This window comes from Haliotis rufescens, unplaced genomic scaffold (genome assembly GCF_023055435.1).
Source record: "Haliotis rufescens isolate VD_foot unplaced genomic scaffold, xgHalRufe1.0.p SCAF_47, whole genome shotgun sequence".
Lineage (NCBI taxonomy): Eukaryota > Metazoa > Mollusca > Gastropoda > Lepetellida > Haliotidae > Haliotis > Haliotis rufescens.
In genome coordinates, this window is record NW_025964190.1 from 2828556 (window position 1) to 2855887 (window position 27332).

At 42.2% G+C, this 27332-nt stretch overlaps 1 protein-coding gene across 1 annotated transcript; it reads left to right on the plus strand.

Moving 5' to 3' along the window:
- Positions 1 to 27332, plus strand: LOC124119399 (B1 bradykinin receptor-like). Its single transcript, XM_046481891.2, has 3 exons — positions 1 to 100; positions 10534 to 10717; positions 23684 to 27332. The coding sequence occupies exon 3, from the start codon at positions 24868 to 24870 to the stop codon at positions 25969 to 25971; it is 1104 nt and encodes a 367-aa protein (XP_046337847.1). The 5' UTR covers positions 1 to 100; positions 10534 to 10717; positions 23684 to 24867; the 3' UTR covers positions 25972 to 27332.

Consider the following 27332-nt stretch of genomic DNA (forward strand, 5'->3'; position numbering starts at 1 on the left):
CTGTTATTAGAGCGCTGCAGGAATCGAGTGTTTAGCTCGTCAATTCGTCAAAGTGTGAGTAATGTTCCCAAAGGCCTCTGGAATATAAGATGTTCTCAAGGTAAGATATGAAATTTTAATGTTTTAATTTTGCTTTGTTTCTTTGTTGTTTATTTCAATATTCCAGGGATATGACGGCTGTCTGTAGCCAATCGAGGCTGGACCAGACAATCAAGTGATTGACATAATGAGCATCGACCCACGAAACTGGGATACGATGACATGCATCAACCAAGTCAGCGAGCCTGACCACCCGATCCCGTAGTCGCCTTTAACGGCAAGTATGGGTTGACGGGTCATTAATCTTGCAATTCCCGGTTAGAATATCAAGGTCTATTTAATTAGTCGGGTGGTCGCCATTTCATGGAACCCGTTATTAATATCAATCACTGGATTGTCTGATCCTGACCCTAATCTACAGCCCGCCTTCGTACAGCTGAATTCAATATTGCTGACTGTGATTTCAACCAATAAATAAACATGCACTTTAACACACCAACGACAGTCGCAGCACTGAGATTGCTGGTGAAAGTTTTTTATCTTTCATACGGTTGGTTATATGTTAAGGAAGAATTTGGAAGATTCTACCACCGCTTGAGTAAAGTTGGTACTAACTAAGGCATAACCTTTATTCCTACCAGGAATTTATGTAGAGTATACAGTCTGCCATCCCACGCCTAGAACCTACGTTTTTGTTTCTCCCAATAGGTCAACAAAAGATCGTAGTGTACGATACTGCTTCGACCGGCTGCACAATGTACGGGTATATATCAGAAAATCAATAGGTATTGTAAATGGTTAGGAACACTGTTTTCTTCGCACTACTTCGGCGATGAAACATGGTTATATGCCATTGACAGTTATGGTTCAGGAAAGAAAAATAGGAAATGAAAACAAAAAACATTGATCAGATAAAAAAAATAACCTCCATTTTCACCTGTTTTTTTTAATGGTAGTCGGAAATTACTTTTATTTGACGTTTTGATCGTGATGAAAATGTACTCGGAGTGGTATAATGTAGGGCTGGGACGGGTAACTCGGGTACTCGGGTGGGGTGGGTCCTCATCAGTAGGACCCGGGTACCCACAGTACTACCCGAACCCGTGGTTTTTTACGTGATATATTTTTTTTAATGACAAAAAAATCACTATAGCTCAGTGGTTACACTACAAGTAGCTAATGTTCGCATTTCTTTCTGACAATGCACACATTCCTTCATTCAACTTCAGTGTACGCATGATCTGTTTCATACAGGGGGCACGGGTGGCCCAGTCGTCTAAGGCGCCGCGATTCGCTGTGCAGAGTTGCGTCCCTTGGGCACGCCAGAAACCTATGATTGTGGGTTCGAATCCCGGTTCGCCCCTATTATGTTTCTAGGTTTGTCAGCACCATACCCGTGCCCTTGGGTTTCACCGAAGTGGTAAACGTCTGAGGCCTGCATCACTTCGGGCTTTCCTCCCACATTAAGCTGACACGCCGCGATATAACTGGAATACTGTTAAAAGGGGCGTTAAACCCAACTCACTCACTCACTTTTTCATACATCTATCTCAACAGTTTTTGCCAGGGCAATTTCCACTCAGACATTTTGTCCCCAACTCTTGAGACCTACAGTGGGTACCCGGGTAGGGCCGGATAATAGTGGGTCGGGTACCCGGGTAGTAAATTTGGACCCTTCCCCGCCCTAGTATAATAGATTCTGATTTTAGTAGAACTTTTTTATGGTTATGTTTTTTGGCTTATGAATGTGCTAATTGTGCCTATCGAAAATACCCATTGTTTTGTCATAGAAAAGCATGTCTAAGCACGGTCGGTCTTTCATAATGGGTAATAGTGAGTGAGTGAGTTGGGTTTAACGCCGCTTTTAACATTAGACGCCTTAGACGACTGGGCCACCCGTGCCCCCTAATGGGTAATAATGTTGTATATACTTGTACAGCCCAGACCTCGACTCGGATATACCGCTTTACGGACGGTTCACGCAAATACTTTACTCCTTAAGGATTGCGTAGTTGTCATGATGAGGTGAGGTGAAATGGGGTTTAACGTCGCGTCCAAGATTATTGCACTTATATAGCGACGTGCATGCACGTGTGTGTGTGTGGCTGCTTGTACTAGTCCGGACTGATGCCGATTCATAGTGCTAGCACACTTGAGATACCATGCCGAAGTTTAACATGAATACCCCACTCAGACACAGTATACTGACTCCGAGCCAACCAGTCCTTGTTTAAGCCCCTTAATGCCGAGCAAGGTCACAACAAGTACCATCTTTTAACGTCTTTTGGTATGACGCGGCCGGGGATCGAACCCCGGACCTTCCGCTCTCCGGGCGGACGCTCTACCACTAGACCACGGAGGCGGTCTACTCCTTAAGGATTGCGTGGTTGTCATCATGAATGTCACGGGGGCGTATTGTTAGATGCCACTGTTGACGACATTCTAGCAGTATTACCAGAGAGAGTAGGTTTTGTAAATGTTTGTTAAAGCTCCATTCGACTTTTTTTGCATTGACCGTATGAATACAAGGCAATTGCGAATCAGTGCTTGCTATTATTCTCCGCATTCAAAAACAATAGTATATTCTTTCTTTTGTACCGCGCTCGACATACTTCAACTGTTACACGGCGCTACGTTGTTATCGCATCATGTCTCAAACCGCCAGTACACGATCACACGTCAACCACATCACCAAGCGTGATCACCCGATTCAGTGACGTAGACAAGCAATATGATGCGTGGAACTTAAGCCGGGTCCAGTGTTGGTAGCAACTTCACAGCAACATGTGGATTCTTGGCAAGTTGGTTGGTTGGTTTGTTGGTTTGTTGTTTAACGCCACACACACCCATGTTTGTCGTAAAAGGCGGACCTGTGAAGATTCCGGGGTAGAATAGGTCTTCAGCAACCCATGCTTGCCGTAAAAGGTGACTATGCTTGTCGTAAAAGGCGACTCACGGGATCGGGTGGTCAGGCTCACTGACTTGGTTGATACATGTCATTGTATCCCAATTGCATGGATCGATGCTCATGATGTCAATGACTGGATTGTTTCGTCCAGACTCGATCATTTACAGACCGCCGTCATATAGCTTGAATATTACCGAGTGCGGCGTTAAACAACAAAAAAACAAACAAAATATTTTGGCTGATGTATGAATAATATACAGAGAAAGATGTAATATATTAGAGTCGTTCCTTGTATACAGCCTTGCCTTAGGCCTAAAGGACAATGAAAAGAATCTGTTAAGAATACATTAATTCAAGAATATTTAACATTCACCCACACCTTCTTAAAACGACTAAGCCAGTGTGCTTTTGCTATAAGGATACGTAGCTTAAACTAATATTTGCCGTTAATACTTTATGCTGCGAAGTGGCAGAACGCTGTTTGCTTATGTAATCCTTTTAAACATGTCTGGACGTCGCACCTTCCTTCCGACGTCAATACACCAACGAAGGACCGATTATCGCAGTAATGGATACATTAAATAGGAACATTGTAGCCGCAAGTTCTAAACTTCAATGTGGCAGTGGTGTACGGCTGTGTAATTGATGACGCAGACTAACTTGTCAGTATGTACCCGAGGGCGACATGACATGGGTGTGATGAAAACTGGTTCATGTCAACACTCAGTCAACAGGAATACAGATTTCCATTTCTTTTAGCAATTAATGTTTTGTACATTAATGGTGAGTGAGTGAGTTAGTGTTTACAGTATTCCAGTCATATCACGGCGTGTCAGTTTAATGTGGGAGGAAAGCCCGAAGTGATGTTTGTTTGTTTCTTTGTTTCTTTGTTTGTTGTTTAACGCCGCACTCAGCAATATTCCAGCTATATGACGGCGGTCTGTAAATAATCGAGTCTGGACCAGACAATCCAGTGATTAACATCATGAGCATCGTTCCACGCAATTGGGATCGATGACATGCATCAACCAAGTCAGCGAGCCTGACCACCCGATCCCGTTAGTCGCCTTTGGGGGATTATCGAGTTGTAGCACGTGTTGGTCTGGGATCAGTTTCAATCAATGGAATCAGCATCACGCAATGATGGCCATAACACTTAACCAGAGGAGGAGACTTCCCTGGAGCACCGCTTGATTCTAGAATTGCTTGTATGTATTTGGCCTGGATTCAATTTGAGGACCCTCCAACGACAATACTAAGGGAATCGTGTTAGGATAGTTGCAAACAAAGTCATAGAAACGAACCCAATGGATTTCTTGAATCTGGAATTGTTTGGTAATTTCGGAACGAGTTAGCAGGAACATGATCGCTGAAGCGAATATTCCTCGATATTCGATAGTCTTGAAATACTAGTATTTACACGGTAAATTAATTCAATAAGTATGGCTCAGTAAGAGCACACGCTAACGCATTCCCTTCAATTCTATGATTTGCCGGGAGCCTGTTTGTTTGTCTATAACGCGGATTGATTAAATCAGACGGAATAAATATTTCCAGGGCAACATCATGATATCATTGCCGCTTGACAAATGTAAAGAAATGTCAATGTTTGATATGTCATGACATTTTGTATTGCAATTATATACGTTCTGGGCGTTTATTTTTATAAACATGTGTATATGTTTTATGGCACATGCGATATTAGAAAAAGCTGTATCGAATAGAAGTGTACATTTCATCACTTTCATGGACAGGAGGCACGGGTGGCCCAGTCGTCAAAGGCGCCGCCATTCGCTGTGCACGTCCCTTGGGCGCGCCGGAAACCTATGATTGTGGGTTCAAATCCCGGTTCGCCCCGATTATGTTTCTAGGTTTGTCAGCACCATACCCGTGCTCGTGGGTTTCACCGAAGTTGTAAACGTCTGAGACCTGCCCCACTTCGGGCTTTCCTCCCACATTAAGCTGGCACGCCGTGAAATAACTGGAATAGTGTTAAAAGCTGCGTTAAACCCAACTCACCCACTCATTTATACATGTGAAATTAGATGCAGAACTTTAATTCAGAGGTAAATAGCTCCAATATGTGCTCATACTTAGTTACACAATAAGTAAAGTAACATCAACATGAAGATGCTATTTAAGATTAGCTCCATGTATGATTAACATACTTACATCCCTGAAGTATTTAAGCGAACCTAGTCTTACTACTTTTACTTGAATAAGATAACTGATTGATATATACTTATTACTCCTAAGAATATAATACTATTAAAAGAAGTTAAGACATCATACATAGGCACCTTAGAAAACCCTTATAATACCAAAACATTAATGAAAAACACATAAACATACCATTCACACATAAACTAACCTGTGATAAATGAAGAAATATTTTCAGCGATGAAAGGAGACCTTACTTCAATGAAGACTCACATGCAAGTGTAAATGCAAGCTGACCAGTCCCATAAGGCACCCTGTCACTGAATCTAAGGCGCTGGGCAGACAGACAGACAGAATTGTTTATTTAAGTCTCACTCATGGTACAGTTGATAAAACAAAGTAAAGAATACATGAAAAATAAAACCATGACCAATCGCCCAGCGATTCATGAAATACTATATACTTATACAGGCATTAAAAAACAATAAAAAGGATACAAATTATTTATACAAAGTTAAACCGCGCTTTAATAAAATACTTTTGCAGGTTTGGGCAACGATAAAGAAAAGATCCTTGTCAGTTAAAACATAGAGTAACTTCTCTTGGATATTGAGATACTGAAAGATAGCGTTTTGTTGACATTTGGTTAGGATTTCTCTTCGTTCTTCTTCGTATTCTGGGCATATTAGAAGGACATGCATCTCATCTTCGGTATCATTGCACAGTCGAAGCAAAATCTCTGATCGCTCGGAATACCCTCGTAGCGACCCGTCTCTTTTCGAATAGGCGCGACCCCACAGCTAAACTTGGAACGAGGGGTGGGGGTGGGGTGGGGTGGTGGGGGGGGGGGGGGGGGGGGGGGGGGATGGGGGCGAGACAACAGAGACCATGAAAACAATAGAGAAGGCAAGCGCTGTTGTAATGGTGAAGCAGGTTAGATGAGGTTAGATTAGGGATTAAAACATTAGCTGACTATAAAATGTACTTGATTATATATACATAATTACATCCTACTACAGAATCTGTTATAATAATATTACTTCACTGATCAATACAGGGACATTAGTAGCAGGTAATTAGCTTACTACATGCACAGTGACTCTACTCGTCCAAAATACACCCATCATTATATCATTGACTAATATATATTTTTAAGAGTTCCAAATGTATCACTTATTCTAATATTATTCCAAAGCATCCTGTTGATGAGGACAACATGTATTTATCACGCCGATTTCTTTTCTCTTTTCAAGTAATAAAAAAATATCTTTCAGACAGACGAATCGAAAATAGGTCATAAACAAAACTCTGTGGATTATCGAGTTGTAGCACATGTTGGTCTGGGATCAGTTTCAATCAATGGAATCAGCATCACGCACTGATGGTCATAACACTTAACCAGAGGAGGAGACTTCCCTGGAGCACCGCTTGATTCTAGAATTGCTTGTATGTATGTGACCTGGATTCAATTTGAGGACCCTCCAACGACAATACTAAGGGAATCGTGTTAGGATAGTTGCAAACAAAGTCATAGAAACGAACCCAATGGATTTCTTGAATCTGGAATTGTTTGGTAATTTCGGAACGAGTTAGCAGGAACATGATCGCTGAAGCGAATATTCCTCGATATTCGATAGTCTTGAAATACTAGTATTTACAAGGTAAATTAATTCAATAAGTATGGCTCATTTAGAGCACACGCTAACGCATTTCCTTCAATTCCGCGAGCCCGTTTGTTTGTCTATAACGCGGATTGATTAAATCAGACGGAATAAATATTTCCAGTCCAACATCATGATATTATTGCCGCTTGACAAATGTAAAGAAATCTCAATGTTTGATATGTCATGACATTTTGTATTGCAATTATATACGTTCTGGGCGTATATTTTTATAAACACGTGTATATGTTTTATAGCACATACGGTATTAGAAAAAGCTATAACGAACATTTTGTATTGCAATTATATACGTTCTTGGCATTTATTTTCATAAACACGTGTACATGTTTTATAGCACATACGATATTAGAAAAAGCTATATCGAACATTTTGTATTGCAATTATATACGTCCTGGGCGTTTATTTTTATAAACATGTGTATATGTTTTATAGCACATACAATATTAGAAAAAGCTGTATCGAATAGAAGTGTACATTTCATCACTTTCATGGACAGGAGGCACGGGTGGCCCAGTCGTCAAAGGCGCCGCCATTCGCTGTGCACGTCCCTTGGGCGCGCCGGAAACCTATGATTGTGGGTTCGAATCCCGGTTCGCCCCGATTATGTTTCTAGGTTTGTCAGCACCATACCCGTGCTCGTGGGTTTCACCGAAGTGGTAAACGTCTGAGACCTGCATCACTTCGGGCTTTCCTCCCACATTAAGCTGACACGCTGTGATGTAACTTGAATACTGTTAATAGCGGCGTTAAACCCAACTCACTCACTCACTTTCATGGACAATTCATGCGCGCGAGTTGGAATCGTACAATGGACTCTGGATGTTGTGGGAATTTTAAGATGTCTCTTTTATTGTATTTATATAAGCAAAATTGAACGTCCAGTTCTGGGATAATAAATATTGTAATTAGTTGGTTGAAAAGTCATAACCGTTGGAATTAAATATGTTTGTCAAGGGATATCTGAAAGAAGATGTACAGAAACAGATAACTTGTAGCGAGTCACCGAAGCTTGGGATCAGTCTCACGTTCGAATTTTATCATTACTGTGCATATATTACTTGACACTTTTTTATTTTTCCACGTTAAGCTTAACAAAGGAAATTCATACATCTACAAGTTGCTTGACCAGTCTATCTCGTGTGTATCGTTACTGGTTACCATGGCGGCGGTCCCTTGGCGAGCTCATTCACGCGAACAGTAAATTACGTATTCATAGATAAAGTCGTCGGGTACATCCGCCCTGGCCTTTGTTCTCTTGGTCTTTCTATAAATGTTTTGTTACCTGCTGGCGCAGGTTTGACCATAATCTAAAACTGAAATTAGAATCAACTATTTTCTTACCACCTGCTTTGTGTAGTCAACTTTGACAGACTATGGCAAATAACATAGCCGGAAATTACAACATCAAAATTGTGGTTAATTTGATACGTGTAGAGCTGTGGGCGTTGGTCCTCGGCACGCTTGCTTGAATAAACCCTAGTTAAGGACCTCACAGCTCTCTCCTCTCTTGTTTCAAGGCCTGACTTGTGACTTGTTGTTTATAAGAATGTCGCAGGCTTGATCGTTCGAGAAGTTTCGGGAGGGGACAATTTGTTGAAGGCTGGCTGTATATAGAGCAATAAGAGGGCGAGTCGATGCCCTTTCGAACCTGATTTGTTTCTGATCTATTCCCCAAAGTCACATACAGACTATCACATGGAGGTGAGGTGAAATTGGGTTTAACGTCGCGTCCAAGATTATTGCACTTTTATAGCGACGTGTATGCACGTGTGTGTGTGGCTGCTTGTACTAGTCCGGACTGATGCCGATTTATAGTGCTAGCCCACTGAGATACCATGCCGCAGTTTAACATGAATACCCCACTCAGACACAGTATACTGACTCCGAGCCGACCAGTCCTTGTTTTAGCCCCTTAATGCCGAGCACCAGACAGGGTAACAACAAGTACCATCTTTTAACGTCTTTTGGTATGACGCGGCCGGGGATCGAACCCCGGACCTTCCACTCTCCGGGCGGACGCTCTACCACTAGACCACGGAGGCGCTCTCTATCACACGGATGTCCATTTCGTAAGATCTATACAAATCTGAGGCACATCATTCTGAATGGACAAAATTGTCAGGATTACAAAATGTGGAAAACACTGCTTGCTTGTGCAATCATATGATATTTTGTTGATTGCCTTCATGGCCTGATCTCTCGCGTAGCTTGACTCACTCAATCACTCACTCACTTACACGGGCAGATATATGAATTACATATTATTACAAAGATAATTTGGTTCCTCGCAACACAAAGTAAATCAGTTTTGGAGATACGGTTTGGTGAACAGTCTGTTTGGCCGTGTACCTCAAGCCGACGCGTACTGCTGTGTTTGTATGTAAGCATGCGCACGGCACCATCAGGGCCAACGTAGGCATAGTGAGATGGGTGTGTGTGTGTGTGTGTGCGTGTGTGCGCGTGTGCGCATGGAGATACGAGGATGGTTGTGTAAGTAAGTTAGGTGGTTGATGATGAGGGTTTGCAGGATACACGGGAGGACATGCAGACTTAGGGTTTGGAGACTGGATGTGCCCATACAGATGAGGTTTTTCTTCGGCTTCTATTACTCGCTAATGGTTTATTTTAATATATAACAGTTTTACGCATTTTAATACCTTCAGTGTCTCATGGGTCATACTGGCCGGGCATTGTACACTACACATCTACGTTGTAATTATATTTGTTATTATTTTCAAGGAGCAAGAGGTATTAAGTTGACACAATAATATACGGTGGTATCATGGACCTAAATGACTTAGGTCCGTGCTGGAACACATGAAACTGTTGACAGTGATATATCTACAGTGGTAAAGTTACTAATATAGTGTCATTATATTCCTCTTCAAAGTAATAAGTACATTGTAATATAATGTAATAACGAGGACAGTGGAGACGAGCAGATATTGTTAAAATTAAGACCCACGACGTTGTGAGTGCTTATTTCTTTATATACAGATTAACAAGAATACTTCTCTATGAGAGTTATCTCCCTAATGCTTGGCATTCTATATGTTAATTCTCTAACTTGAAACGTCAATTAGTCACGCTGTCCAAAAGTGCTTATCATTTTTATTAAGTTTTTTCCAAAAAGTTTCTTTACATCTTTCCAACTCTTACACATCCCCATGTAACCTTCTCAAGCCAAAAACAAATACGTGAGTGAGTGAGTGAGTTTGGTTTTACGCCGCTTTTAGCAATATTCCAGCAATATCACGGCGGGGGACACCAGAAATTGGCTTCACACATTGTACCCATGGCGGGAATCGAACCCGGGTCTTCGGCGTGACGAGCGAACGCTTTAACCACTAGGCTACCCGACCGCCCCGAAAAACAAATAAAGCACGAGCAATTAGCCAATAAAATTCTGGTAGGTAAGATAAGGTAAGATAGCTTTAGGTATGTGCTGTTTCTCAATCATATATTGTTGTTTCCAAATAATTTTTGCATGGCATGGCTTTGTACATTTCAGTAAATTAGATCGGATATACTTTGGCTTTGCACTGAAAAGTCACAAGGTGTTCGACGTGTTCTTGTCCGTGCAAGCAATATTTTATATGTGCGACACGCAATGCCCCGTTTTCAGTCTTTTGAATTCATAGTACAGTTGGTCGAATGTTTGGTGACAACAACTCTACACGTTGATCAAGTTTTTTAGACAGAGCATGTACCCTTTTATGCTTAGATTTACATTTTCAATTTCAGCATAATCATGCTCAACCGCTCACTGCTTGACTAACATGACATCATCGTCACTATGTCGCACATCATCGCCACCATTTCACGACCCGTGTTAATCCCTACAGAGAGTTCTGGGACGAGAAGCAAAGAGGATTGGACGACGTGCATCGCAGGCCTAGAACAGCGAGATTCATTGAACTTGTTTGAGGTAAGGCACAGAGATATTTCAGTACCTAAGTACCTTTAGAACTTTTATTGGATGAGGTACAAAGATGCTTGGGTTTTGGCGTACATTCCAGGTCTAGTGAGTGAGTGAGTTGTGTTTAATGTCGCTTTTAACAATATTAGTTATATCACGGCGTGTCAGCTTAATGTGGGAGGAAAGCCTGAAGTGATGCAGGTCTTAGACGTTTACCACTTCGGTGAAATCCACGAGCACGGGTATGGTGCTGACAAACCTAGAGACATAATCGGGGCGAACCGGGATTCGAACCCACAATCATAGGTTTCTGGCGTGCCCAAGGAACGCAACTCTGCACAGCGAATTGTGGCGCCCTAGACGACTGGGCCACCCGTGCCTTCTACCAGGTCAACGTCAGCGAGTAACATTGAACTTGTCTGAGGCAAGCTGTAGGAATGCATCGACAGGAACGTCCGTAACCGTCTTATTCCCTCCATGCACCAGCGACATGTCGCCGTCGACAACTTTAACCATTTGATATTCTCACAGGTCAGATTCGTACCAGGCCTGCATAACAACGAACTGTTGTTGTTGCTGCTGTCCCCTTGACTCAGTATTCTACAATGCTGCTTTCCCCTTGACTCAGTGTTCTACAACGCTGCTTTCCCCTTGCCTCAGTGTTCTACAACGCTGCTTTCCCCTTGCCTCAGTGTTCTACAACGCTGCTTTCCCCTTGCCTCAGTGTTCCACAACGCTGCTTTCCCCTTGACTCAGTGTTCCACAACGCTGCTTTCCCCTTGTCTCAGTGTTCCACAACGCTGCTTTCCCCTTGACTCAGTGTTCTACAACGCTGCTTTCCCCTTGACTCAGTGTTCCACAACGCTGCTTTCCCCTTGTCTCAGTGTTCCACAACGCTGCTTTCCCCTTGACTCAGTGTTCCACAACGCTGCTTTCCCCTTGACTCAGTGTTCTACAACGCTGCTGTCCCCTTGACTCAGTGTTCCACAACGCTGCTTTCCCCTTGACTCAGTGTTCTACAACGCTGCTTTCCCCTTGCCTCAGTGTTCTACAACGCTGCTTTCCCCTTGACTCAGTGTTCCACAACGCTGCTTTCCCCTTGACTCAGTGTTCCACAACGCTGCTTTCCCCTTGACTCAGTGTTCTACAACGCTGCTTTCCCCTTGACTCAGTGTTCCACAACGCTGCTTTCCCCTTGACTCAGTGTTCTACAACGCTGCTTTCCCCTTGACTCAGTGTTCCACAACGCTGCTATCCCCTCGACTCAGTGTTCTACAACGCTGCTTTCCCCTTGACTCAGTTTTCTACAACGCTGCTATCCCCTCGACTCAGTGTTCTACAACGCTGCTTTCCCCTCGACTCAGTGTTCTACAACGCTGCTTTCCCCTTGACTCAGTGTTCCACAACGCTGCTTTCCCCTTGACTCAGTGTTCTACAACGCTGCTTTCCCCTCGACTCAGTGTTCTACAACGCTGCTTTCCCCTTGCCTCAGTGTTCTACAACGCTGCTTTCCCCTTGAATCAGTGTTCTACAACGCTGCTTTCCACTTGACTCAGTGTTCCACAACGCTGCTTTCCCCTTGACTCAGTGTTCCACAACGCTGCTATCCCCTCGACTCAGTGTTCTACAACGCTGCTTTCCCCTCGACTCAGTATTCTACAACGCTGCTTTCCCCTCGACTCAGTGTTCTACAACGCTGCTTTCCCCTTGACTCAGTGTTCTACAACGCTGCTTTCCCCTTGACTCAGTGTTCCACAACGCTGCTTTTCCCTCGACTCAGTGTTCTACAACGCTGCTTTCCCCTCGACTCAGTGTTCTACAAAGCTGCTTTCCCCTCGACTCAGTATTCTACAACGCTGCTTTCCCCTTGACTCAGTGTTCCATAACGCTGCTTTCCACTTGACTCAGTGTTCCACAACGCTGCTTTCCCCTTGACTCAGTGTTCCACAACGCTGCTTTCCCCTTGACTCAGTGTTCTACAACGCTGCTTTATAAAGGTGCTATAAAATAATGATATCGCGAAACGTGTGGATGCTATCAACACAAAATGATCCAAACTCATTCTTCACGTTTCTTTTTTCGTTCCTTTTTGTATAACTCAATAATTATTATTGACATGTCAACTATTGCAAGAGAATATATTGTGAAACTATTGCGATTTCTCTACAACTATTGCAGGGGTATTACCATGCGATAAGGACCTCTACATTTCTGCAATGTAGATTTTCGTGCATTTTCTTTATACAGTAAACTACGGTTATAACGAACACGCTTATAACGAACTAACGGATATAACGAACAAACTTTTTAGTCCCGACTACTTGCTGTAGTTATACTGTATATATGCTTATAACGAATTACGGTTATAACGAACTAAAATTAGTAGTCCCTTTGAGTTCGTTATAACCGTAGTTTACTGTATTAAAGCCATGTAAAGTGGACGCCTAGTCCTATATTCACGAAATGTATTTGAAAATAGTTACGAAGATAGCTCTGAATATTAGTTGTCTTTATCAGGGGCCGAACTAATTTCATTTAGTCTAACGATACAATCAATATCGTAGCAAGATGTAACGTAAATGATATTTTATCTTGTCATCGATGTTTTTTTGTTGTTGTTTTATTAACGCCGAACTCAGCAATATTCAAGCTAATGACGGCGGTCTGTCAATAATCGATCCTGGACCAGACATCATGAACATCGATCCACACAACTGGGACACGATGACATGCATCAAACCAAGTCAGCGAGCCTGACCATCCGATCCCGTCATCCGTGTATTGCAATAAACAAATGTGTTGCATCATTCATTGCTTTCTTCGAATTAACAAGTATGACAACGTCCATGCGTTTGGTCCACACATATGCGTATATCAGGAATAAGGTGCCCGTGGGATTCCTTCTAACTCTAACTCCCTCATCGAGAGGTGTCACATGATGCGCTGAATGCGTCATCCCACCCCGACGGAATGAATGACTGCTCATGCTCGAATTAGGTGTGGTGAGGTGAAATGGGGTTTAACGTCCCGTCCAAGATTATTGCACTTATATAGCGACGTGCATGCACGTGTATGTGTTTGTGTGGCTGCTTGTACTAAGCCGGACTGATGCCGATTAATAGTGCTAGCCCACTGAGATACCATGCCGCAGTTTAACATGAATACCCACTCAGACACAGTATACTGACTCCGAGCCGACCAGTCCTTGTTTTAGCCCCTTAATGCCGAGCGCCAGACAGGGTCGCTCGAATTAGGATATATGTCGGCCTCAATGATAAAGCTTGGGTATTGCTGACTGCGCTATAAAACAATATGCATTCGCACAAATGTCACATTGGAAAATGCAAGGAACATGGAACCACACATTGAAGTCTATATCAGTACTGGCACCAGGTGTCCAAGAAGCGAATAAAGTGGAGGCACGTATACATATTTCTTTATTTTATTCATTACCCTGTCTGACCACACGATCCATTTGGTCGCCTCCTACGACAAGCAAAGGTTGCAGGCCATCTATTCTAACTCGGAATCTCCACTGGGAGACCAGCATAGGTTGCCAGGGATCTATTGTAACCTGGAATTCCAGCGAGGTCCGCTTTCACGAGAGGGGGACGCAGCTCCAGACAGCTGTGCCCCAAACCAGAGGGACACGCATACATGTAACTCATTTGTAATTGTAAATAACATCTTTGATGGTGATCATGCTCTACCCATGCCCCGTCCTTTGTCTCGTTTGTGCATGCTATTTAATTATCATCACTCAGTGAAATCGTGTTGCATTGTGATTAGTATCAGGTCAGGACTCGTTGCTCAAGAACGGCTTGAATGAAAATGAGGACATCTGACGTCTTTACTTATGGAAAAATAATCTTACGTGAAATAGTAAATCTGTTGAAAAGAGAAAAGAAGAAAGGATTTAAGCCATACTTAATATACGGGTTTGATACCAACTTGGGCCATGACGTTTGTGGTATTAGCAAAACGATTCAGCAACCTCACATATACCTAAAGTGAGTGAATATGGTTTTACGCCACTTTTAGCAATATTCCAGCAAAATCACGGCGGGGGGACACCAGAAACGGGCTTCACGCATTGTACCCAATATACCTAAAGAGAACAGTTTAAAACTCACCAGTCAGCAATATGGAACTCTAAATGGCTGTTGAGTCCTCTCAGCGCCATGAACTCGTGAACTTCACCTTATTACTTCATTTGGCATTTCAAAAGTTAATCTTCAATGCAAAGTAACTGGTGCAATCTGATACTACAGTTGAAACGGATCGGACATGATCCAAACCACCAAAGAGCAGGTAATCCTATTCCAAAGTTCGATTATACGGTTTAAATTGACATTTTCTGCAATGAAATTAACATAAGGTTTTAAAACATATTTAATGTCATTTGTTTGTTGGCTGGTTTGTTGTTTAACGCCGCACTCAGCAATATTCCAGCTATATGACGGCGGTCTGTAAATAATCGAGTCATAATACGATGACATGCATCAACCAAGTCAGCGAGCCTGACCACCCGATCCCGTTAGTCGCCTCTTACGACAAGCATAGTCGCCTTTTACGGCAAGCATGTAATGTCATTTACACGACTTGATATGGATCATCAGATATAAACTGCCGGGCAAAAGAAACCATACATATAAAAATTGGATTTGACCAAAAAATTACAAACGTACTAAGAGGAATACTAGTGTTAAATCAGTTGCGAAAACACTGCGAACCTCAGGCCTGGAACAGGACTATTATGAACGTGTCAATCACATCACCTTCGAAAAATCATCTCTTGTTTGTCTCAATTTTAGCCTCCCCGGGCGGATGTATAGTTTCTTTTGCCAGGCTTTTTACATATCGAGGACACGGAGTTGTAATAAACAAGGATTCACTTCATATTTAAATATATCAAAAGCCATCCATTATCATTTGTGTGGAGCAACATGTGTTATATAGGACTGTTGCATACAATACTGCTCAATGGCTATCGATACTGCTGGCCAGGGATTACATGTAGCCCCGCGAAAGACGTAAATTCCTTTCATGATTGATTGAAATGCTCTGTTACACGATAAGGAGGCTTCCCCGCTCTCGACGAATCTCTGGCGACGATGGATGTCCTGAATCTATATCACCATAGTGGTAATATTTCATATCAAATTCTTCATGTAAACCTATGGACCCCGGAAAGAAAAACGTCGTGCATCAAAAAGTTTTAGATAGGCCATTGCTCACTGCCTGATGCTTCAGTTCCGCCCGAAAACACAGATAAGCCATTGCCCAATTCCTGATGCTTCATTTCCGCCCGACAACACAGATAAGCCATTGTTCACTGCCTGATGCTTCAGTGCCGCCCGACAACACAGATAAGCCATTGTTCACTGCCTGATGCTTCAGTACCGCCCGACAACACAGATAAGCCATTGTCAACTGCCTGATGCTTCAGTACCGCCCGACAACACAGATAAGCCATTGTCAACTGCCTGATGCTTCAGTACCGCCCGACAACACAGATAAGCCATTGTTCACTGCCTGATGCTTCAGTACCGCCCGACAACACAGATAAGCCATTGTTCACTGCCTGATGCTTCAGTACCGCCCGACAACACAGATAAGCCGTTGTTCACTGCCTGATGCTTCAGTACCGCCCGACAACACAGATAGGCCATTGCCCACTGCCTGATGCTTCAGTACCGCCCGACAACACAGATAAGCCGTTGTTCACTGCCTGATGCTTCAGTACCGCCCGCCAACACAGATAGGCCATTGCCCACTGCCTGATGCTTCAGTACCGCCCGACAACACAGATAAGCCATTGTCAACTGCCTGATGCTTCAGTACCGCCCGACAACACAGATAAGCTATTGCCCACTGCTTGATGCTTCAGTACCGCCCGACAACACAGATAAGCCATTGCCCACTGCTTGATGCTTCAGTACCGCCCGACAACACAGATAAGCCATTGCCCACTGCTTGATGCTTCAGTGCCGCCCGACAACACAGATAAGCCATTGCCCACTGCTTGATGCTTCAGTACCGCCCGACAACACAGATAGGCCATTGCCCACTGCCTGATGCTTCAGTACCGCCCGACAACACAGATAAGCCATTGCCCACTGCCTGATGCTTCAGTACCGCCAGACAACACAGATAGGCCATTGCCCACTGCCTGATGCTTCAGTACCGTGTGACGACACAGATAAGCCATTGCCCACTGCCTGATGCTTCAGTACCGCCCGACAACACAGATAGGCCATTGCCCACTGCCTGATGCTTCAGTACCGCCCGACAACACAGATAAGCCATTGCCCACTGCCTGATGCTTCAGTACCGTGTGACGACACAAATAAGCCATTGTTCACTACCTGGTGCTTCAGTACCGTGTGACGACACAGATAAGCCATTGTACACTGCCTGGTGCTTCAGTACCGCGTGACGACACAGATAAGCCATTGTACACTGCCTGGTGCTTCAGTACCGCGTGACGACACAGATAAGCCATTGTACACCACCTGGTGCTTCAGTACCGTGTGATCACGTAGATAAGCCAGTATACACTACCTGGTGCTTCAGTATGCTGTCTGTGTTGGTACCATAACGTCGCAGCACATGTAGAGCAACGTTCTTTTAACAATGATATCACTGCATTTTAACCCTTAGTGACCTCATACATATTGAGGGAAATATGTAAATGTGCAACTGTTATGCATTAGCTCAAACATGTGTGCCATAACGTAAAGAATATATTACGTTTTTCTAATATATTAACGATTTTTTTATTATTTATGTTGTTAAGATCTTACATCCGTGATCTAATGCGAAAGAAGTTGGACACCCAAGTAGGTATAAATAAATTACATGAAATTACACCAAATATCGGTTACACCTACTTTGGTTGTCAGTCCTGATTTGGAGAGAGGATATGTAAGACCACATCATTCAAAGTACCTTCATTCCTCCGTAAGTTTTAAAACGCAGTTTATTTGTCATTTTAATTGATGGCTAAATTCCGTATCACCGCCAGCAGCTGAAGGGATGGTGTACATCCTGAAAGTATCGTAAGTCCCCATGGTCCCTTGTATGGTGGTCTTACTTTGATTGCCGGCGATCTCAAGCTTGTTTTTATCATGTTTTGATGCGTATAGTGATGTCGTCTTATCGTTTAAATATGGCTGTGATACTCTATTTAATTTACTGTCCATCGTTGACAGTTTTTTTTACAATCTCGATATAATTATTATAACTGTTTCGTCACGATATGGCTGAAATACTGCCGATGTGACGTTAAATTTTACTCACTCACTCACTCACTATGAACTGCTGACATGTGAACCTAATACTCTTGCCGTTAAAGGCTGCAATGCTTGTCGTAAGGGTGGTCTGGATCGCTGACTTGGTTGATGCAAGTACGATCCAAATTGCGTGGATCGATGTTCATGATCTTAATCACTGGATTGTCTGGTCCAGTCTCGATTACCAACAGAACGCCATCATGCAGCTGCAACATTGCTGAGTGCGGACATTTTTTTTCAGGAAGTCTAAACATTTATCGTATTCATGTTTAAATTGTTGTAGTCGCGATATGGCTGAAATACCGCCGATGTGTCCATAAATCTTAACTCACTGACTCACGTTGCGATAATATTTTAAAAGTTAATTACTGTTAATGATACTATTTTAATTCAAAACTGTTTACAAGACGTGTGATTCCAGTTATATGTTCGACAGTAAAGTGTGAAATTGGTTCGGTAGTTAACAATTAGTGCGAAGTACTCAAAACATTGTGCATTGATCCCCTTCTTTCTCACTTTGACAGCGAGGTCAAATGACCATGAAAAGTTAAATACTCCTGACGAAACCTGCGGATATCCTGAATCCTGAATTACCATATCAAAACTGCTCACTCTTGTTGCCAACGTGTCACGGACGGCCGATGTGGCAAGTCTGTTGGTTTTATATATGACTTGTCTTGCATTTCAGATTTTTTATTTTGGTGCTTGGAATAGCAATCCGCAGCTAATGTATTTCAGAGACATGTCTGTCGTGTTAACACGAATACTGTCAACTGATAAATGATCTCCGCTGGGCTTAGTTAATACTTAATGACGGAATACAAAAATAAGCCAGACCAGTGAACTCGGCAAAGTCAGATTGATGAGTGAAGCATAAGTAAGTAAATGTATTGGGAACTCATTTAGGCACCCTAAGTTGAGTATGGCATTCGTTCGGAAGCCTGATATTTTAATACTGGAATTGGAGTCACTTCATTCATTAATACGTTTAGGCTGAAGACCTTGTTCCAGACAAAATCTGTGGAATCGATGTCAAACTGTTCAGACAGAAAGCTTACTGCTTGGATTTATTAGGCAATTACTCTCTTGATCAGTCAGTGGCGTATTGCCTTCGCATGAAAGTTAATGCTGTTGTGGTATAAACGTACCACGGTTTAACACTATGATGATGTCAATTTAGGTACTAAGGTTTTGTTGAACCGAGAACAAAAACCCGTTTGAAGGCGGTTCAGTTTCAGTTTTAGTTTACACTCTTCAAAAAAAACAAAAAAAGGTAGATTTTAGTAAATTTAGTTAAAAGGTCGATATATTTAATTGAGTATCATAGATACAAATATGAAATTTTGGAGTTCAAAAGTCACATGTCGTTGTACAAAGGCATTGAAAACTGTTATGTCACATAAGTCCACAAGGTTGCGCTGAACTCGGTATCTCGTGTGACCGCCCCGGGCAGCAATCACGACTCTGCATCTCCTCGGCACTGAGTGGATAAGTGTACGAATTCTGTCCTGCGGAATTCTGCGCCATTCTGCTTGTAACACATTGGCAAGTTGCTGGAGTGTCTGCGGCGTGATCTGACGTTGACCTACACATATATCGAGTTTATCCCAGAAGTGTTCAATTGGGTTGAGATCTGGAGATCTCGACGATCAGGGTAAGACGTTGATGATGGTATTTTGAAGGTAGTCTACCGTGACACGAGCTGTGTGCGGTGGAGCGTTATCCTGTTGAAACAGCTCCTTCTGCCGGTCAATGACTGCAAGAATTTGAGGTTGAAGAATTTGATTTATGTAGTGACTTGCTGTCACATTTCCCTGAATCACAACCAAGTCAGATGTCGTGGTGTAGGATATGGCCCCCCACACCATGACACTACCGCGACCGAATTTGTCGAATTCACGTACACAATTTGGTTCCAAACGCTTATTTCGGCGACGATAAACACGTTGTCTTCCATCTAGCCGGCGAAGAAAAGATCGTGATTCATCGCTAACCCACACTCGTTCCAAGTTTCTCAAATTCCAAGGCAGTAAGTTATGGCACTAACGCAAGCGTCGCTGTTGATGGATCTGTTGCAAAACAGGGACGATAACTGGTCTTCTGAGTCGGATTCCAGCCTCGCGAAGATGGTTCCTGACAGTCCGGTCCGATATTCTTCTTCAACCAGGGATGCGTCCTGCAGTCTCCGCAAGTGTGGCATTGCGATGACGTAGGTGGAACAGTCGAATGCAGCGATCCTGTGCAGGGGTGGTAACTCTTGGTCGACCGGTTCTCGGACGGTCTGCAGTGTAATTGAACTGTGTGTATCGGTCCCAAAGTTTGGTTGTTGGTTTGTTGTTTTACGCCGCACTCAGCAATAGTCCAGCTATATGACGGCGGTCTGTAAATAATCGAGTCTGGACCAGACAATCCAGTGGTTGATATCATGAGCATCGGCCCACGCAGTAGGGATCGATGACATGCTTCAACCAAGTCAGCGAGCCTGACCACCCAATCCCGTTAGTCGCCTCTTACGACAAGCATAGTCGCCTTTTACAACCTCACTTATAGTTCCACAAATCTATAAATATAATTAGCGAGCCGTCGGCTTTTGTTGATTTTGCTGAGGAAGCATGAATAGCTACCGACCATCACATCAGTGATCCTTATAGTACGACGGCTCTGTTATGTAATATTGGATATTGTATAACGTTTCCCAAATCTTCATAACAACACGCACAATCCAGGGACAGTAAGCCGTAAGAGGTCGACATATAAAATGGTTCACGCTTACGTGTCGATTCTCATGCTGAAGCACGAGGGTTAACCCAGGAATCGGTGCGTACAGTACTTTCGTTTGTTTGTTGTTTAACGCCGAACTCAGGAATATTCCAGCTATATGATGGCTGTCTGTAAATAATCGAGTCTGGACCAGACAATCCAGTTATTGACATCAGGAGCATCAATTAACGCAGTTGCCTCGTATTTGACCGTCATCTCACATTCTTACCACATAAATATCTAAATATCTAAAGGCAAAGTGCCTGAAGACTCTCGACTTGTTAAAAGTCGTTTCAAATTCCGAGTTGGGAGGGGACCAGACAACCCTTCTCCATGTGTACAGATCGTTAAAAAGCTCCAAACTGGGCTATGGTTCAATTGTCTATGGTGCAGCCTACAGAAGAAACAATTTTAGGACCTTTCCCGTTGACAGTTTGTATGTGGCGGCTGATGAACCTTCCCTCGAACAACGCCGCATTAAACTATCACAACAATACATCACTAAATTGCATTCAAATTAATCAAACTCGGCATACAATTGTGTGCACAATTCTCAAAATGAAAACCTGTTTCGATTTTTTTTCAACCTGGTTCTACAGCTTGGAATCGGAATTCAACCTCACATCACTCCAGCTAAAATAGATCTAAATATTATATCACCTTACCGTCTTCTGTCTACTCCACCTTGGCAGATGCTGAAGCCAGAGATAGACCTTTCTCTTACCCAGCTCAAAAAGTCCGAAACAAATCTTTTGGGTATCAACAAGTTTATAACCAATTACGAACCAAATACAATTCTCACAGATCCAATTTTACAGACGAGTGGCAAAGTGGCAAGTGCCACAATCGTTCGATCCAGAACTGTTTCCTCAAGCATCCCGAATAATAGTTATTTTTTAACTGCTGAGGCCAAAGCTATCTCAACAGATTTGACCTATATTCAGGAGCAAATCCAATCCTAAGAATTTCACCATTTTCTACGATTCACTGTCTTGCCTTCAGGCACTTACAAGTGCCTTCTCAAATCATCCCATAATCCTTGACATTTCAGAACTTTTCAATGATCTTTCTCCTGGCCAATGTGACATCGTCTTTTGCAGGTTACCAAGTCATGTAGGCTTAGCAGGTAACTCAGCTAAAGCAGCTCTTGACAAACCGTTATCTCCACTCCTGATCCCGTACTGTGATTTCGAACCATCCATCAAGAGTTATACTCGGGATCTCATGCAAAATAGGTGAGGCAGACATGTAGGAATCAATAAACTTCACAAATTTAAACCAACGATCGGTCATACCTACTGGGGTTGTCTGTAAAGACATGATGAGGTTGTTTTACGACGATGTCGTATTGGCCACAGTCGGTTTACCCACGAATATCTGCTTGAGATAGATGAGGACGAACCTCCTAAGTGTATTCCTTGTCATGAAAGGTTCACCGTCAAGCATATAATGGAATCGCAATGGATTCGCATTATCAAAGCGTAAATCTGAAAGATCTCTTTTCCGTGTAAGCCGGCATCTTTATCTTAAGTTACGTGAACGAAATTGGTCTCTATGATAAATTTTATCAAGAAAAGTACATGAATAATTAATTGCTTGTTTTTAACTTTGGTGTGATGATATTTACCAACTGACATTATTGAAGGCTCTGTGCAGGAGGTGAAAGTACCGTAAAATGATTGTCCCCATGTGTGTCACATAATTCCTATCATAATCGATGTAACTATCCTCAACCAGTGTTTGATGGCCAACTCATTGCTGAGTATTTTTTAATATTGGCTAGTTTTGTGCATAGCCACCAGTAGCTAAAGTGATGGCATAAATTCTGCTGGGGTATCATGCAGGAAGCAGAGGTACTGTAAGTCCCCATAATCCCCAGCAAGGTGGCCTAGGTTTTGGTTGCTGATGGCCTATAAAAACGGTCGAAATGATATTGGTATGCCCAAATATGTTTGATAAATTGTTTTATATAAACTTTGTATTCATGAATGCATTGGGTGTATGTCAACTTGGTCTCGTCGGAATATGGCTGAAATAATGTCGATGCGACGTTAAATTTAAAACTCACTCACACACTTACATTAGTGTTCCTTTGGGGGTGATACATCAGTGTCTAGATACTAGGTTTGCGGTAAGAAATCGGAAACGTAATAAAGATACCGTTTCGTTCAATAAGGTATTTGGGTATAATGTATTCAAATAAGTAACAGTGACAATTCCCTTTCCATAATCATAAGAAATTCTATTTACAATTCTAACAATATCACTGTGTTAATAACAGTTATACCAGATATCAGCGAAAGGGTAGGCGTATTACCGGTGTCTCATCTCATCACAAACACATCAGAAAACAACGACGTATTATACAATCAGAGGGACACTAAAACTAATCTGTAAATATTCCTTTGTGGGGACCAACTAGCAGCGATTCAGATGTCAACCAATGGTTTCATAGGTCTTGATTCGAGATTTGTCTTAAAACTTTTCGGTTCAATTCAATGAGTTAGTGAGCTGGGTTTGACACCGCTTTCAGTTGTAGTCCAGATTTATCACGGCGTTTCAGCTTAATGTCGGAAGGAAAGCCCGAAGCGATGCAGGTCTCAGACGTTTACCGCTTTAGTGAAACCCACGGGCACTGGTATGGTGCTGACAAACCTAGAAACATAATCGGGGACAATCGGGATTCCCACCCATGATCACAGGTTTCGGGTGTGCCCAAGAGTACCTCCGTGTATGTCAGTAGTTATAACTACTAACTATTTGTAAAAATGTATCATTTGCACACACACACACACAAATAGCATGATTGTATATTTTGAATATTTCATCTATAATTTATAAAATGTCTGTGTATTTTCTACCCTATCAGTTTAAACGAAACGTATTATCTTGTCTCACTTGAATCATACTTATTTTTCAGATAAAGAAGGTTGGCAAGACGTCAACAGAAGAAATTAATCAAGATAATAAGAGATAGAAAGTTGACGTGTCTCTCGTTACCAAGAAATGACTTAAAGGGTATATATCTATCGCCCACTGATTTTCACAGCCTAGTTGCAACAACAAGGGAAACAGGCCATACGATGTTCGTCGACTGATGATCGTGCAGGGACTGTACGACTTCCCAGTTATATATGCTCACAAGGAAATACTCTAAAAGGAAAGTTGATCACGTTGCCAACGTTGATAGATGATCACTCATCAAGCGTCCCACTTCCTATGGCACTTTGTAACAGCAGACGAGACAGTCCGCAAGGAGACAACGTGTGCCTTACAGACAACTGATTCAAATGACTTTTGATCAGCTTTCATGAAATAATGTTTTATTATTTTACGATCATTACATTGATGTCTAACGGATCATATTCAAAACAGTAGATACGCGATACATACATTTTCAAATGATTCCAATTTGTTCTCCCTGGAACATTGATACGCCGGCATCTCATTGAACAAATATATCGGAACTCTCACATTACGACCTGAGGAAATGAGAACCTTTTGATAAAAGCAGTTTAATCAACAAGATTTAATGGACAAATAAAGTCAGAAGTGGGTAACTGTTTCTCTTCAGGCACTTCGGGGAATTGAAATATTTGATACACAGGCAATATATTTTCATCAGTGAATCAATCTCTTTACCAGTGTCACCTTACATGTGACATATAGGTATATACAGTTGATGAAAGCTTGCATTAAATAAACTATCAATCTTGAGTATGGTAACCCATGTGTATCAAGACAAGGCACTGTAAATAGTGAAGGATTGATTGGTTTGTAAATATGGAAAGGAGGACATGGTATGATCTGATCTCAGACTTTGATCAGAACAGCGAAGCCACAAACATGCACATTTGAACACAGTTCTATAGATGTGAAGACAGGTAGTGAACGCAGCTCTGAAATGGATGTGGATACTGTTTTGGAGTTGTCCGAAACTCATCGGAACTTAAACGTTAACATGCACGTTTGACTAACATTTCACAATAGCTGCGGATATTAGCAATGCAAGGAACTCGTTAGGTAACGACGTTTGTTAATAGTTGCGGACATCAGCACTGTTGCCACAAGGATCCCATTTGAACAGTCAACCGAATAACATGCATGTTTGACCAACAGTTGATAATGGATACGGGAAGTAGCATTCTTGGTGCCAGGAACGCCTCCAAATATAACACCACGGATCTGGAAAATGACCCCACGTACCAAACTGTACTCCATCTTCAGACATGGACTCTTCCAGTTGTATTCTCTATAGGGCTAATTGGGAATATTTTAGCTGCGAGAACATTCCTGAGTCCAAACCTGAGAAACACGTCTTGTTGTCTGTATTTAGCAACAAAATCTATCAACGATTTGTTGTTTCTGATGTCGTTGTTCGTTGTTTGGTTGTATCGCCTGGATGTGCGAGTGTTTAAAACGGTCGGAGTGTGCCAGGCCACCGTTTTCATTACGTATATCACAGGTTTTCTGTCTGTGTGGTGTGTTGTGCTTATTACCTGGGAAAACTTCATCAGAGTGTCATTACCTAGCCACGTAACAAACCTGTGCAGTGTCAAGCGTGCGAAGTACACCATAATACTCCTCATCACCATCGCCGTTGGGTTGTACAGCTTCAGTTTGTGGACGACAGGGTTAATAAGTTCCCACAATAATTCAAGTTGTCTTGTTTTTGAAAAATACGAAAGACTGTTGGTTGCCATGACGCTTGTCGACTCTATATTAACGCTAGTCATACCGCTTGTTGTAATGGTTTTCCTGAACGTTGCCATCTCAGTTAGTGCCGTCCATGCACACGAGCGCCGGAAGAGATTGTTTGAAAGGGTTCCAAGGACATCTACATCACGCCGAAAGGAAACACTAGCCTTGGAAGTAAAGGTATCAAAGCTGCTGTTTGCAGTATCGCTCATCTTTATTGTTCTCCACACCCCTACCCATGTTATCAGAATCAAAATGATGTTCCTACAAAGTTTATATGGCGCCGCCTCCCCCAGTTTGAATGATGGTGTAATGCATCGAATCTTTGAACTCGTGTACTATATGAACTTTTCTGTCCACTGTGCAGTATACCTGATTTTCGGTGACAATTTTAGACTGGTTTTTAAACGGATATATTTTTCTGGATGTTATGAAACGGAGGCTGTCCAAAATAATACTTTTGATCCATATGCTGAACGGGGCTCTGAAGGAGAAGCGATCTTTAGATGATGCAAACAAAACTCTGTAGACAATTATGTGATGCTGCAAGACATATTTGTTTGCGTGTTGTTTTCGCTGCACTCCAGCACTCCAGCTATAGGTCGGCGGTCTGTAAGCAACCAACCCTGCAACAGACAATCTAGTGAGTGGCAACATAAGCAGCTATCCACGTTGTTGGGATATAATGACATGCAACCAATTAAGTCACAGAGCCAGACTACCAGGTCTATTGAGTCGCCTCGTACAAGCACAGGGTTGTTACCCTGGATCCTCATGGGTAAACAAAAAGTGTGCGTGCGTGCGTGTGTGTGTGTGTGTGTGAAACTCGCTCAAAATACATACATCTATTCATATTTACTTTTCAATATTATCCAGTGTATCAATTTGAGTATTTGACGTGCTAGTCTGTCAGTTAGGGCGGGACGAAACAATATGTGTTGATGTTGATGATTTCAACACTTGCTCATACAATATTGTATTTCTGTTAAGCTTTTTCAAAAGGAGTGCAATCAATTCTGTTTAATGACTGTTTAATTATCATGCATGCCTGACTTCCATTTCAGAGGTTCGATCACACAATACACGTATCGCAATTATTGTAACCAAGTGTGTTTTGTCCTAATGAACTGTTGAATTACCATGCGAAATGAATCGTTTCTTGGGAGATATAATACGTATCACTTTACACACAGATATTACACTCTGTGTGTGTGTGTGTGTGTGTGTGTGTGTGTGTGTGTGTGTGACACTCGCTCCAAATACATACATCTATTCATATCTACTTTTCAATATTATCCAGTGTATTAATTTGAGTATTTGACGTTAGGGCGGGATGGAACAACATGTGTTGATGATTTCAACACTTGCTCATACAATATTGTATTTCTGTTAAGCTTGTTTAAAAGAAGTGCAATCAATTCTATTTAATGTCTGTTTAATTATCATGCATGCCTGACTTCCATTTCAGAGGTTCGATCACACAATACACGTATCGCAATTATTGTAACCAAGTGTGTTTTGTCCTAATGAACTGTTGAATTATCATTGCGAAATGAATCGTTTCTTGGGAGATATAATACGTAGCACTGCACACACAGATATTACACTGATTCGACCTGTGTGGTGTAGGGTGTGCGGATTTCCTGTATATGTCTCCTAAATGGCCCCTTGAGATATATACCGGCAATCTTCAACTGCTACAATACAATGTGGGATGAGTATGATTCTGCGTTTAGTCATTTTACATTCATCTTCGTGGTTTAACTTACCAATCTTACACATTGTATCATTTTGTTATTATTTTGGATGTTTATTCTTTTAAACGCTTGTTTGTTGTCAAACGTTTCGACCATGTAAGATGACAAAATAAA

What these genes read in the sequence shown, in the direction of transcription:
- LOC124119399 (XM_046481891.2), top strand. Translation starts at nt 24,868, where the DNA reads ATGTTTGACCAACAGTTGATAATGGATACGGGAAGTAGCATTCTTGGT.